Source organism: Callospermophilus lateralis (genome assembly GCF_048772815.1).
Source record: "Callospermophilus lateralis isolate mCalLat2 chromosome 17 unlocalized genomic scaffold, mCalLat2.hap1 SUPER_17_unloc_3, whole genome shotgun sequence".
NCBI classification, from domain to species: Eukaryota; Metazoa; Chordata; class Mammalia; order Rodentia; family Sciuridae; genus Callospermophilus; species Callospermophilus lateralis.
This window is the reverse complement of record NW_027510161.1, coordinates 1,504,586-1,520,436: the sequence shown is the minus strand read 5'-3', so window position 1 is coordinate 1,520,436 and position 15,851 is coordinate 1,504,586. Positions and strand designations below refer to the sequence as shown.

Genomic DNA, 15,851 nt, shown 5'->3' with positions numbered 1-15,851 from the left:
CCATGATGTCTTGTCTCACCTTGAGTCCTGAGAAATGGAGCCTGCTGTCTATGGACTAAGACCTCAGAAATTGTGAACCCCCAAATAAACTTTTTCTCTTCTCAATTGTGCTGGTCAGGTTTTTAAGTCACAGCAACAACAAAGCTGATTAAAACAACAAGGAATTGCCATAATTTAAAATAATTTTTTACCTAAAATATTGTTATATCATGTTTTAAAATTTTACTATATGCCATTTGCAAGAAGCATATCTAAAACATAGCATTGAGAAAAATCCAAATTTATAAATGGAAAAAATATAACACTAATTAAAGAAAATTAGTTGATAATTTTAATATAATAAAGCCAAAAGCCAAAGACATTACTAAAGTTAAAGTGACTTCATAATGATAGAAGAATTTAATTTCCCAAGTAAAATATGAATTTTAATATTATCTTACCTAATAATCCTTTAATATACAAGTATGTCTTCCTATATAAAGTTTCAATATACAAATTCTTATTAAAACAACCTACAAGAAGTTATCCAAAAATTCTACTCAAGGATAGAAAACGTCCCAGAATCTACATACATATCACAACAAAAACCATTCACATTGCTCATAGCTCCAGGTTACAGTATGTGCAGTACTACGAATGTCCTTTTTCTAGTTGCTTAGCCCCTTAAAGTCTCCTGCTTCCTTCTGCCAACACCTTGAACCCAAATCAATCTAGGTTCAATTTAGATGGTATTTTGTTCTTATATCACCATACTTTCAGTGAAATGGAAAAGAATATATACAGCAAAATTTGCTTTTAAATGTATCCAAAAGTTTAATATGTTGCCTTTTAAAAGGAGAGATGGTTTAAATAAGAAAGAGCTTCTATGCAGCAGGCTCCTAGTGTTCTAAAATATTTCATTTTTAATATGAGCAATGATATTCACATGATATATAGTTCTTCATTAATTTTATAGAGTTTTGCAAACATTCTATGTGGTTAGTATGAAGTAGAAAATACCATAGATGGCTTAGTATGACCTAATATGTCAAAGAGAATAAATCTCACCAAAATATAGACCCTCAGTGAAGTTTCTGGCATTCAATTATATATATATTTCCTGTCAAGACACCCCTACAAAAGTGAAAGATAAGTTGTTGAATCTGTAAACACCCATCACCAATGTAAACACATGATGTTTGTTGGACCACTATGAATTGGGGAGGGATTTGTGTGTGATATTTTGCTCAGTTGACATCAGATCTTACAAACTTTGAGATATTGAGCATAAAAGAAGGGTTGCCAGCTTATCCAGGATGCAGACATGAAGTTCTGCCAGTGCTCACTAACGATCCAGAAGTTCCAAGATGGCCAAAGTGTCTGTGGCAGATCAAGAGGTTGAATCCAGATTGTCAAACCTATTTAAAAGCACATCTGTGGAACTTTTAGTTCTGAGTAAATGTATGCCCTCTTTGATAATTAGTTTCTTTAAAAAAATAGTTCTTGGCCTACTATTTGGCCCTAGTAGAAAAAGAATACCTGATCACAGAAGACCATCATAAATTGTTTTAGCTGATCCATCAATGTAAATATCAGAGCATTTTTAATGGGATTGGGCATAAATTGGTTTAATGGGCTAGTGACTCACAATCCCAATGTGCTTATTTCTATCACAATGCCACCTCTCCCTCAATCCTCATATTTGTCATGATTGTCTGTGGGAGTGGGGGGAAGTTTGGCTTACAGATCAATATGCTCAATATTTGACACTAGCTAGAACTAGAGTGCTGAAAGTTTTAGCTCTACTCAGAAGTAGCCCCAATGGTCTGTAACAAATGGAAATCCCCCCACTGAGAGTAACTCCAAACTGTAAATACAATAGTAGACTTTACCTATGGGTAAAAAGTGGCTTGAGATACAGATTCATATCAATTCACGGCCAATGCCTGATGACTGACTGGGTGGTCAGGGACATGGGAGTGTCAAGCTTGTGGAAGGGACATCCAGGAAGTTTATGGAAGACATATGAGATTATGTATCTCAAAATAGATTCAGAGAATAAAGATACTTGTTATATTAATACGCTCCGCTGAAGAAAAAGGTTACTCATTATGCAATTTCTTATTATACAGAAAACGAGGATGTAAGCTTTATACAAGCCTAAAATATTATTATCCTCTCCAAATGCCCACACAGTTTAGCCTTTTTTTCTGGACTAATGCAAATCCAAATAAGTAAATAAATATTGTGATAAATATTGGAGAATTCTCATGAAAGCTGGGCTTGGCAAGGAGCGCTTGGCAGGAGCGTGCATGCTAAAGTGGGGCAGGAGACAGGCAGGGAACAACCACAAAGGGGTCTGGGTTTGTCACTTCTGGAATCTCTGCAATCCGTTGTCGCTATATCCTCACTTTGCTGCCTTGACTGCCTGCAACCTGGTGCTGATCCTGTACAGTCTGTGAGAGCACCTGGAACCTGGATAATCCTTCAATGGCTGGCACAACCTCGGACCATAGCCTGGTTGGCCAAGAGGAATGCTGGCTAGGCAGGCACTGAGAGATGCTAGCAAGCCATGAATTTGATATCTGCTTTACCTGGGTGCAGAAAAGGGCAATCTGAACCCTCTGGAAAGTGCTGAATACCATTGATTAGATGTGGCTGCCAGCTGCAGGTGGTGAGGATTGGGAGCCTCGATGAGCCACACTATGGGAGTCTGGCTGACCTCAATAAAGCACAAATTGCTGCCAAGAAATGGAGGCCCACCTCCGATGGATCCTGATCATCCCTGCTACAGCAATTTCAGTAAGGATATGCAGACCTTACTGAAGATCAGCTACCCTTCTGTGAAAGTGTGAAGAACACTATTGCCTAAGTTCTTCTCTTCTGAAATGAATAAATCCCTCACCAAATCAAGGAGGGGAAACGAGTTCTGACTGCCATCCATGGCAACAGCTTTAAGGGCATCACTGAGCATTAGGAGTGTCTCTCTGAAGAGGCCATCATGGAGCTGAACTTGCCAACTGGTATTCCCATTGTCTATGAATTGGACAAGAACTTGAAGCCCATCAAGCCCATGTAGTTCCTGGGGTTGAAGAGACCTTTGGTGGAACTGTCGATGCTCAGAACAATAAATAAATGCAAAACAGTACACACTTGTACCAAGGAATGCCCTGCCCATCCTTTCCTCTGCACCTATCTCCTGCATGTATCACACTGACCATATCTGTAGGCATTTTAAGTTGCAACTGCTAATGGGGAATTGTAGCTTTCGTTTTAATTTTAACATTTAGTCTCCTGCACCCACTCTCTTCATAGAATCTAGTCAGAATAGGACCTGGGACACAGATTGTCAGTCCAAGCCCAGGTAAGGCTCCTCTTATTCGGGAGAGTTGAAGTAGTGATTCTGGCTTTTTCTAAGTGCCATATAAGAACCTCTTTTAGAACAGAATAGGGAGTAACTAATAAAGAAGAAGCCTGAGAAGAGAGACAATTTATGTTCCTGAGATCCCATTCTGCACTATACTGTAGTCAGGTCTTAGGGTGGGGCAAGGGGAGGGAGCCTCTAGTTATTCCAGTGAAATATAAATGTAACTCACATGGCAATTAAAAAAAAAAAGCTATTTCCTCCCTGACCCCAGAGGAGCTGGTTCTAGAAGGTTGGTATCAATACTGAATTAAGTTTGTGTTACACTTACTTTCATAAAAATAAAAACATGTATATATATAATACCACCCTTCTGGTGTTTCTAGTGGTGATTAAATAGTCCCACTTGTGATTACCAGAAAATAAGCCATTTCTCACAACATGTGGGATAAGCTCCTTGGCCTCTAAGGTATGTGTATCTTTCTATATGTCTTAGAATTCCTCCTCTGCCTTGTTTTATAGTAGCAAAATGCATCTTGATCATGTGTAACTGTGTCTTTCACTCTGATTTCTGAACCATGTTCCAGTTGCTTGGCCCTGCCACTAGGGGCCAGTACTCATTTTAAGCATAACTGTACGAAATCTTTTGTCCAGAGCAGTATGCCAAAAGAGTGATATGAAATTTTAAAAAAGAAGAAGAAAATGTAATAATATGCATAAGTCACATTCTTTAAGTGAAATTCAATATGAAATTTTCAAAAGAATAACCAAAAGCCAATTCTTGTGAAAATTTTAGAATTCCGTAGACTAAAAAGAAAATATTCTTGTAATTAGCATTATGTAAAGGGAAAAATAATGAGATTAACAAATTTTATGACCTGTTGGACTTAGCCATAAGGATAACCAAAGTAAATGTATAGCCTCGAATGTTTTGCTAATTACCAAAAGAAAAAAAAAAAGACTAAAAACTATGGATTCTTTTATTTTTTTTTACAGTTATTTATTTTAAGAATCTAGAAAAATAAGATACAAAATACAAAGGAATAATTAATAGAAGGAGGAAATATGGTGGAATAGAGAAAGGGTACATTTTTTAGCAACTCCGTGGCCTGGGATTCAAGCAGCAGGAGTGTGGCTTCTCAATGAAGTAGGGGACAGAGGGATTCACTGAAATGCAATACTGGATAGTAAGAGAATCTGAGAGACACAGAAAGTCAGGTTCTTTGAACATAGGACAAGAAAGAGTACTTTGGAGCTAGGCTGGTGGCACCAGCAACACCAGTTTATCTCAGAGGGGAGGAGTGACTGGCAGAAAGAGACAAAAACAGAGTGAATATATTTGGCACAAAAGAATCTGTAGAACAGAGAGACCAGTCTGCATGATAATCTGTTGTTTGAAAAGTACTCTGCATTTCTTGGAGAGCTGAAGCAAAGGGCCATCTTGAAACACCCACATTGTGGCTTTCTGCTTCAGAGCCCAGGAGATCAAAGTAGAATGTTTGCTGTGTTTTTCTCACCTAACCAGTGGAGTATAGCCAAAGTGATGGCATGTAACTGTTAAGGATAGATGATTAAAGACATTGCTGCTTTCATTTGTGTTCTTAGGTCACTTATTCTAGAGGAAGGTGGCTACTGTATTGTGAGAACATGCTAGTAGCTTGAGAGTGATTTCCATATGATGAGGAGCTGAAGCCCTCTAATAGCCAATGCCAAGTTACCAGCCAAGAGTGAGCAATCTAAATTAGATCCCTCAGCCCTTGTTAGTCCTTCAGAAAACTGCAATTCTAATCACAGTCTTAATTATAGGGATTTCTCTATGGCATTTTGAGTAATAGAGGCATAATTTTCAAATAATGCTGTCTTATAATTCTTCTAACAAATAAAATAGTGTAATCTCTGGAACAAGGAATGCATGTGGAAGTATGTATAAAGAAAGGTGAAAAAAGAATAAATAATAAATGAAAGATCAGAACAAAGAGAGAATAGACTTATTCTATTATTAGTGGAAAATGAGAAACTAGAAGAGGATTGATTAAAGTGAAAAAAGCAGGGGAATATGTCCATAAATCTCTGTGACACAAGAATTGCATGTACATTACAAGCAATTATCATTTTATGATGGGTCTGAATTTTCATGGTGTCAATGAATAAATTGATACTCATAGGTAAATCTTCTTCATCTCACATATTGAATTCCTTTTAGAATCACAGAAAACATCATTCCAACCCCATCCTCTAGATTCCCAGAAAACTATTGTAGCACAGTGCTCTGCAGAAAAATTGGGCTCATTTTGGTGCCAGAATCTAAAGAGAAACAAAGGTAAATAGAATTATTCAATGAATGCATAGTGACTGATCAGAAAGTATATAAGTTTGATGTCTAGCAAAATTGGGTTGAGAATGAGAGAACATACTAACAGTTTCTACCTTTTCTCATACTGCCCCTCACCAAAAATTTAAGTATGGAAGCACATTTTCATGTGTTTCTCTAACATTCTCCATGATGTGGTGAACCTCAGCCTGCAATCTGATGTTGACTTCCTCCTCTTTACAGAGCCATTTTCCTGACCTAGCTTATTAAATTTCTTTCTTACCAGCACATCATAGAAGCTTCCTCTTTATATCCATTTATAAAGAAGCATTTACATGCTTCTTGATAAGCTTCTCTGTTCTCATACAGCTGCATTAAATGAGCATCAGGTACCTGAGTCTAAACATAAATAAGTTACCTTGCCTCTGTAGAATACACTATGGAGCAGGGCTGGGTAGTTGGTCATTAGTTTTGGAATTAAAGACAATTTATTTTTTATTTTTTAATTTTTTTATTGGTTGTTCAAAACATTATAAAGCTCTTGACATATCATATTTCATACATTAGATTCAAGATAGTTATGAACTCCCATTTTTACCCCAAATACAGATTGCAGAATCACATCGGTTTCACATCCACATTTTTACATAATGCCCTATTAGTAACTGTTGTATTCTGCTACCTTTCCTATCCTCTACTATCCCCACTCCCCTCCCCTCCCATCTTCTCTCTCTAACCCATCTACTGTAATTCATTTCTCTCCTTGTTAATTTTCCCATTCCCCTCACAACCTCTTATATGTAATTTTGTATAACAATGAGGGTCTCCCTCCATTACCATGCAATTTCCTTTTTCTCTCCCTTTCCCTCCCACCTCATGTATCTGTTTAATGTTAATCTTTTCTTCCTGCTCTTCCTCCCTGCTCTGTTCTTAGTTGCTCTCATTATATCAAAGAAGACATTTGGTATTTGTTTTTTAGGGATTGGCTAGGTTCATTAAGCATAATCTGCTCTAGTGCCATCCATTTCCCTGCAAATTCCATGATTTTGTCATTTTTTAGTGCTGCGTAATACTCCATGGTGTATAAATGCCACATTTTTTTTTATCCATTCATCTATTGAAGGGCAACTAGGTTGGTTCTACAGTCTAGCAATTGTGAATTGTGCTGCTATGAACATCGATGTAGCAGTATCCCTGTAGTACGCTCTTTTAAGGTACTAGTCCGAGAAGGGCAATAGCTGGGTCAAATGGTGGTTCCATTCTCAGCTTTCCCAGGAATCTCCATACTTACTACTAATTTATCTTGCTGTTAATCAAAAAAATTAATCTTCTCAGTGATTAGATTCCTCATCTACAAAAACAAATCTTAATAAAGGTGTCTAGGTAACTCAAGATTGTGTGAGAGTAAAATAAGGTAGTACATAATTAAATTCCTTTTTAAAGGCCACAAAAGTATAATTACATAATTGTTAAAATTACACATAGTTCTAACCCAGATATTTTGAATATTACTTATTAGAATTAATTTAAGTGGCTACTTATGTTTACAAGTCTATAGAAAACAATGCAATGACTAAGAGCGCCATTTTTGGATAGCCATGAGATTGAAACAGAGTTTCTCATCATATTCATTCAATAATCTTGAGCAAACTTTTTTATTTTTCCTCTGTAAAGTGAATTCTAAAACAGAGAAGTTTTCTTAAAATTTAAGAGTGTTCACTTAATAATAATTTAATAATTGTTAGATTATGTTATCATCATTATAATTATTAATATTAATAGTCTCAAGATCTTAACAAAATTTCCTAGATTTTCTAAGTGTACAAGGTCCTAAATTTCATTAATCTAGGTCTAAACTCACCTGATATTTTTTTCGAAAGGTGTATGATCAATCCATTGCCAATTATTATTACCTTGTGGATCAGAGAACCCCAGAAAATAAGAAAATGTTTCATTCAGCTGCTGAATAATGAAATTCTGCATGAAAAAAATAGGACTTAATAGACTTTGGAATTTCCTTATTAAACAGAATAAGTGTTTTTAATATCCTTTAAAGTATACTAAGAAAACACAGGATGCAAGGAACAGTCACATGGTGGCACACTAACCAAATATGCAGGCAAAAAAAATCATCATTGCAAGGAGAAAGTGCTAACCCATAAATTCCCACCATTCATTATTTTCTTTACCAAGAGACAGAAGGGTTTTAAATGGCCATAAGTTCATTTTTGTGCTTTTGACCACTTTTTTATTTTATATGTTAAGATGCTGTGATGGTTAGTTTTATGTTTCTACCTGACTGGGCCAAGGGGTGCCCAGATGAAAACTTTATTTCTGGGCATGTCTGTAATTATGTTTCCAGGTATTATTAGCATCAGAATATGCAGAATCAGTAAGTAGATTGCCCTCCTCAGGGTGGATGAGCATTATCCAATTTGTTGAGAGGAACAGAACAAAAAACAAAGGAAGGTATAATTTGTCTTATATTTTATATTCTTTGCAATCAATGATTCCTGGACAAAGTTATGAAATAAATTTTGTAATGTTCAACTATAAAGTAATAAACATGCTTTAGGGCAACAGTAAAAAAGAAAAGAAAAAGAGGAATTTATCCTATTTTCTTTGCTGTCTGCCTGACCAAGCTGTTATACCATTGGCTCTCCTTATTTTCAGGACTTCAGATCTGAACTGCAGTTACATCACTGATTTTCTTGAGTGTCCTGAAAATTCAGCAAATTTGCAGGATACAAAATCAACATACAAAAATCAGTAATATTTTCTTACACTAACAATAAACAACCTGAAAAGAAAATTAAGGAAGAAATAAATTTACAAAAAAATCTAAAAATAAAAACTTAAAAAAAACCTTAACCTAGGTAATGAGAGACATTGACAAAGAAAAATAAAGAAGACACAGATAAATGGAAAAGCATTTCACGTTCATAGATTGGTAAACTTCATATAGTTAAAATATCCATACTCTCTGAAGCAATCTACAGATTCAAAGTGATCCCTATCAAAATCCAAATGTCATTTTTCACAGGTATAGGAAAAAATCTTAACATCCATGTTGAATCTCAAAGGACTCCTGATAGGCAAAGCAATCTTTAAAAAGAAGAACAAAGAAGACTCCCACTTTCTGATTTCAAAATATATTCCAAAACTGTTTTGTAATCAAAGCAGTATAGTAATAGCATGCAGACAGACATATAGACCAACGGAAAACAATCAGAGTCCTGAAATAAACCTTGACATATGTGGTCAAATTATCTTCAACAAGGTGCCAAGACCACACAATGGAGAAAGGATCATCTCTTTAATAAATGATGCTGGAAATATTGCATATCCAAATACAAAAGAGTAAAGTTGGGCCTTTATCTATGACAAACACAAAAGTTACCCAAATATTTCAAAGATCTGAATGTAAGGTGTAAAACTGTAAAACTCCTAGAAGAAAACATAAGGGGAAATCTTCCTGACATTGGAATTGGCAATGTATTCTGGAATATGACACCAAAAGCACAGGTAAAAAAGCAAAAATATACCAATAGGACTATATCAAACCAAAAAGCATCTATGCAGCAAAATAAGTGAACAACTAATGAAAAAGTAGTCCATTTAATGGGAGAAAATATTTGGAAATCATAAATGATAAGTTGTTTATATCCGAACTGCAAAGAACACATACAACTTAACAACAGCAAAATAACTAACCCAATTAAAACATGGGTGAAATATCTGACTAAACTTTCCTCCAAATAAATATACAAATGGCCAATAAGCATATATAACAATGTTCAACATCACTAAGCATTAGAAGAAGGCAAATGAAAACCTTGAGATATCACCATATACCCACTAAAATTGCCAGAATAAAAAGAAAAATAGAAAACAGCAAGTGTTGGCATATGTAAATATATTCATATGAATGAATATCATTCCACCTTAAAAAGGAAAAAATGCTGTTACAAGCAACAATATAGATGAACCTTGCAGACATCATGATAAATGAAATAAGCCAGTCACAGAAAGAGAAATATGATATGATTCCACTTACATGAGGAATCTAAAGGAGTCAAACTACAGAAGCAAAAGATGGAAGAGTGATTGCTGTGGCCTTTGCAGATTGAAAAATGGGTAGTTGTTGTTCAGTGGAAAGAGAGTTTCAGTTTTGCAAGATGAAAATTCCTAGAGATCAGTTGCACCAAAATGTGAACACAACAAACACAACTGAACTATGCACTTAAAATGAGTAAGAGTAAATTTTGCTATATTATTTGCTACAATTAAAAGATGTTTGATGAAAACTAAAGATGGAAAAAGTACCTGTTCTGCTTCTGTATTAATCACCACCAAATGTGCCCCCATTTCAGCACATTTCTCTTCACTCTTAGCCCAAAATGTTGTTCAGTAGAAATGAGGTAGCAGCTTGAACCAAATGGCTTCCAAGTACTTGGACAACATCCCCAGACTTTTTCTGTATTATATGAAAGAGAAATGTGACTGCAAGGTGAGACAAATTAGATGAAAGAGATATGTTCTATACACATAAAACTTCCAGGATCTGTGGTTGTTATCTAAAGTTGGTTTCTTAATTCAGGTATTAACTTTTCTCTGAATTATATAATTTGGGGGTCATAGAATTGATGTTAAGTAAACATTGTTAAATATTAAGTCTTCAATATTGAATAAGTTAACCTATGAAATTCCTCTGGGTTTTTTGTTTGTTTGTTTGTTTTTCAATAATTGGCTACTGAGTTAGCCTACAAAATTCCTCTGGTTTCTTTGTTTGTTTGTTTGTTTGTTTTCCAGTAATTGACTACTGGGGCTGGAGTTGTGGCTCAGTGGTAGAGCGCTTGCCTAGCACATGCGAGGCACTGGATTTGATCCTCAGCACCACATAGAAATAAATTTTAAAATAATAATAATTGACTACTGTTGTTGGAGATTTTTTAGTCCTGTTGTTCCCTGTCTCTTATACATCATAAGTTCAAAGTTGTCTTGAAGTTTTAAATGACTAACACAGATGAATCTGGAAATCCGATTCAACTCATGGATCTTGAATAAGTCACCAAGTTTTAGGTTTTTGAAATGTAAATTATAACTATTAGAATTATGCCTCATTAATTATGCCTGATTAGAATTCTGGCTCTACCATTTATTTCATGTGTCTTTAAGCTAGTTATACTACCTCCTCCTCCACCCCTTTTATTTTTTCTTCCTTTTTATTAACCTTTTAACATTGGCTATCAAACCCAGAGCCTCAAATATGCTAGGCCAAATATCTACCACTGAGCAACTTCACCAACCCAATATTACCTTCTTGAGTCTGTTATTTCATCTATAAAATAGAAATAATAAAAGCGACAACTTCATGGGGGATTTAGTCACATAATACATGAAAAATAATATAAAAGATACTTAACTCAGAATAATTACTCAATAAATGTCACCTACCACTAATTTTATCACAGTATCAAGCAATTTAAAGTGTTTTAATGATCAGTTCTCTCCCTTTTTCTCTTAGAAGTATCAGTTTGTAGGATTGAAGAAATCGATACCTAGCCATATATAAATTCACTGCCATATTTTTGTTAGACATATACTCAGCATGACTTATACTATATGTATAATTTTAGCATAATATATATGTATGCTTAAATAATTAATTCTTTAGATTTGTTTTGAATTTTTACCAAGGTATGAAAATAGAGTGCTGGTAATGTGACTCAGTGGTAGAGCATCAGTTAAGCATAACAAGGCACTGAGTCCAACCCTCTGCACAGCAGAAAGAAAACATAATAATATATGTAGTCTTCTAGAGGTTTTTTTAAAATTTCACATGATTCGTTCATATTATTACACACAGACTTATGTTAATCATTTCTGTTGTTACATATTAAGTGATGAAAATCTATAGACTTATTCTTCCTTTAGATTTATTCTTCCTTTTATAATGCTACAAAATGAATAAAATAGACAACATATTTATCAATTTACTATTAGCTGCTTTTAGAACATTACTTATGCATTCCATTCACTAATGATTCCTGCTTTTTACAATGCTCCTCAAAATGCATATTAATGTATGAATTTTAAGATTTAATTATCTTTTTCAATGGTGGGTTTTGGCCTCGTCAATTAAGTTACATACTGAAACATTTTTCATATGTCAAATATACCAAATCTCAAAAAGTTGACCAAAAACAAATTAAAAACTCAGTGGCAAAGGTTTTTTAAAATTTGTGAGGTCCTGTGTGCAATCTACAACTACAACAACAAAATAAATATTCATTTTATAAAATTTATAAAATGAATATTTAAACTTGTACAACAAATATTATAAATGTATATGTTCTTGTGTAAATGCTGATTTTAAATCCTTCGGCTATATGCCAGGGAGTGGTATAACTGTCAAATGGTGGTTACATTCTTTATTTTTTGAAAATCTTCATACTGCTTTTCAGAGTGGTTGAACCAATTTGCAGTCCCACCAACAATATATGAATGTAACCTTTTCCCCACATCCTCTCAAACACTTATTACTGCTTGTATTTTTGATGATTGCTATTCTGGCTATAATTTTAATTTTCATTTCTCTAAATAATTGCCATTCTGGCTATAATTTTAATTTTCATTTCTCTAATTGCTAGAGATGTTGAACATTTTTTCATATATTTGTTAATCATTCTATGTTTAAATATATAATTATATATTTATTTATATATTTATAAAGATAAATATTATAAACATAAATATACATGAAATATGCTTATATATAAATTTATATATTTATTTACTCATAAATATATAAATAAAAAATTTGTAAATATTTATTTATAAAAGAAATTTATTTATAAAAATCCACTGTGCTAAGAAAACCATAGGTCAGGGAAAGCAAAGAAACCATGCTTTGGATTCCCTTGCAACATATTCTTGCCAAATACTTAAAAAGAAAAAAATTTAACATCTCATAGAAATGGAAAGAAACATCTGCCTTCTCCTCATCTTTAAAAGGTTTTGCCATAGCAATAGGGTATTCATTACTCCTGAAAAACAAGAGTCTGACAGCTGCATTGATTTGGAAGCATTAAGACCATAAGACCTCCATAGACATGCGCTTTGCATCTCTTTGGTATTTTGCACCATAGTGTAAAGCTGGCAACAATCCTGAACCCAATTCTCCAACATCTGATGGTATTAGGAGTGTATTTTGGAGTGTGGTGATCTAAACCTGAAACAATCTGACCAGTAATAAAGCTAGTGATAAGAATGAAGAAGGATAGTATTAATTGGGAAACTTATCAAAAATGGGAATTTATTTTAATAAAGGGTGAAAATAATGTGGAAATTGTGAGAATTATTATTTCCAGAGTTAACTTGAGCAAACATGTGTGGATGTTGACAGCATTCATCAAGATCAAGAATTTCAATATATCTTGATATACATAACTAAAGCCTGAAATGAGCATATAAGTTTAGAGACACTTTGAAGATATCCAGGCAAAAACACTCTCTCTCTCTCTCTCTCTCTCTCTCTCTCTCTCTCTCTCTCTCTCTCTATCTCTCTCTCACACACACACACACACACACACACACACATACACACACACACACACACACACACACACACACACTAGAATACACCAATCTTGAGCTTAACCCTGAGTTTTCTCCAAGAAAGGGAAAGTGTAGATAAACATTGTAAATCTTTACCTGTCACCATTGTCGCTTCACTGAAGCAGATTAGATTTGAATGATATGTATGTAGTACAGACAGTCTTTTGTCATATTTGTTACTTGAAAAATGGTAAGTCACTGAAAAGGAAAGAAAAGGATGAGAATCCACCCATAGAGTCTCATGCTTTCTATCTGTACCAAGCCAGCTTACTTCCCACCCCACCACTCTTCTTCCTTATGCAAGACAGTAGAGACCAGCTTGAATTATGCTTGCTTATATTCATTTATCTTACTTGTTTGTCTGTCTGATGATTTATTTTTGTCTCTTCCCCCACTATAATTTAAACTCTAGATTCTACAGCAGAGATTCTGTTTTCTACATCACTTACTTGCAAATACCTAGAAAAATGACTTGCAACAAACCATGTACAGATATTTATTGACTTCCTGGAAATCTGGTATACATTATTTTAGTAATCTTGAAGAAGTCACAGGGTATATGAATATTTTCTAAATACTTCTGATTGCATGGTATAAATAACAACCAAGGGGAGACTTTAAACATTTGGAGATACTCTAAATATCTACATGTCTCAAATAAAAAACTACGTTTCTTGTTCATGGGTGTGCATGTTAAACAACATTAAACAAAATCTATTATCTCTCAGGTCCTGATTTGACTCTTCAATACTATTTCTCTTCTTTCACTTTTGCCTACTACTAAAGATCAATACTTTTACAAATTTCTACCTTTCTCTTGGCCCATGTTTAGCATCCTGAATTTCTGCTTCTTGACTAATGAAATAACTATTATTAACTCTTCTCTCTTGCACTTGCTCTAGAGAACCAAAATATTTTATAACTTTGGTGATAATGATCTGTGTTTTACTTAACATTGATAGATTTATTTACTTCTCAAAGGAAAGTTCATGTGTAGCAAGACTCTGACATAGCAAGCAACTTTCACTCCCTTACAGACTATTCAAGAACTATTTTTATTCACCTTATCAGTGAATAGAAAATCAAATTATAGATTGGACTAAAAAACTATGTTTGAGTTTTCTCACACAATGAACTTGAGATATTTATTTAGAGGCAAATAGAAAAAGGAAAGAATATTTTATCTCCTTACATTGTCATTATCTCATCTGAATTATTTTTCCTCTCATATTTAAAGAGACACCCACATGAGTCAAAGACCCCTATCTAAACTATAATCATTATGAAAGCAATCAGAGTTGCCTTCCCAATACAGGGATTTTTTTGACTAGAAAACACATGATCAATGGGGGACCCAGTATTGAAAGATGGTACCTTAGGGGATCTACAAATAACACCCATGCACCTGGGAGGTCATGATTCAGCAAATGTTAACAAAGCCAGATAAAGTAAATCTAGAAGATGCCATTGTTGAAAGATAGAGAAATAGCAAGAAAGGTAGGAAGCAAAATCAAGAAAAGCATGCCATTCTGAGTAAGAGCTGACCTCTTTGTAAGGTAAAGTAGGATGAATCCCAGGGAATCTTTACAGAACATGAGAGAAAGAACCAAGAAAAAATGGCACCTCAGTGCCAAACTTACCGACACAGCTCACAATGAAACAAGCACTGAGGAGTATGATGGAAATCAGAGCAATGGACCAGAGCTTCAAGGACCAGCAGACTCTCTTTTCTATCAGACCAACAAGACAAATGCAAACCTCTCAGGATAGATAACATTGCTCTGAAACACAGAGCAATCTGGACAAAATTCATCAGGCAACCGTAAATTCCATTTCCATATACTTTCTTCCTTATTATTATATTCTTCTACTGATCACCTGTCTTTCTTGAATGATTAATGTTGTCTTCTATGTTCATGTTTGATTACTTATTCTTATAAGTGCTTCTGACTCAGAGACATTATTCTTTCTTTCAAATTCCCAATTCTACTGCCTTGGCACAATCTCTATTGCTTAAATCTGTCCATTTTCTACCCCTTCTTTCCAGATGACTCTTATCATATCATACATTTCTAACTTTCTATCTGGAGAAACGAAATACTCACCTCCACCTTGAGCTTGCCTTTCTTGTATCATTATGTGAGTCTCTGTGTGTTCAGAAGATTCTAGAACCTTTTGTATCTCTCTGTCTCCCTGAAAATGTTACCCAGAGACATGTTTTCATTCAAAGAGGCCAAGGCTCAGATAATAACAGTTCCACACTCTGATATGACTAATAAATGTCCAATGCTAATACATAAAGATCTAAAGTTTCCAGTGATTCAAAGATGTGGGAAAAATGAAAGAGGAAATTGAGAAACATACCCAAAACTGTTCCTGAAAATCTTAACAGAAATATTCAGATAATTTATTCAGTTTCTAACATGAAGTTTCTCTTTAATTCCTATTCATTCCACATACAAAAGAAAATAAATTACATGCCCTAAAAGAATTTATCTGTTGGCCTAAATAAATTGCTACCTAACACACCTTTATATTGGGTACTTCTTTTATGTAATACTTAATTTCACATGTCCT

General features: G+C 34.4%; 1 protein-coding gene and 1 pseudogene across 1 annotated transcript; one reads left to right on the top strand and one right to left on the bottom strand.

The window, feature by feature from the left end:
• The first annotated feature begins 2,538 nt into the window (after positions 1-2,538).
• LOC143386078 (phosphoglycerate mutase 1-like) lies at positions 2,539-3,196 on the top strand (annotated as a pseudogene).
• A 2,306-nt stretch (positions 3,197-5,502) lies between these two features.
• On the bottom strand, positions 5,503-15,410 carry LOC143386075 (C-type lectin domain family 6 member A-like). Its single transcript, XM_076841417.1, is given in 7 exon segments — positions 5,503-5,647; positions 7,516-7,631; positions 9,981-10,057; positions 10,060-10,131; positions 13,371-13,472; positions 14,915-15,004; positions 15,386-15,410. Coding segments are annotated over 7 exon segments (627 nt in total).
• Positions 15,411-15,851: the final 441 nt, after the last annotated feature.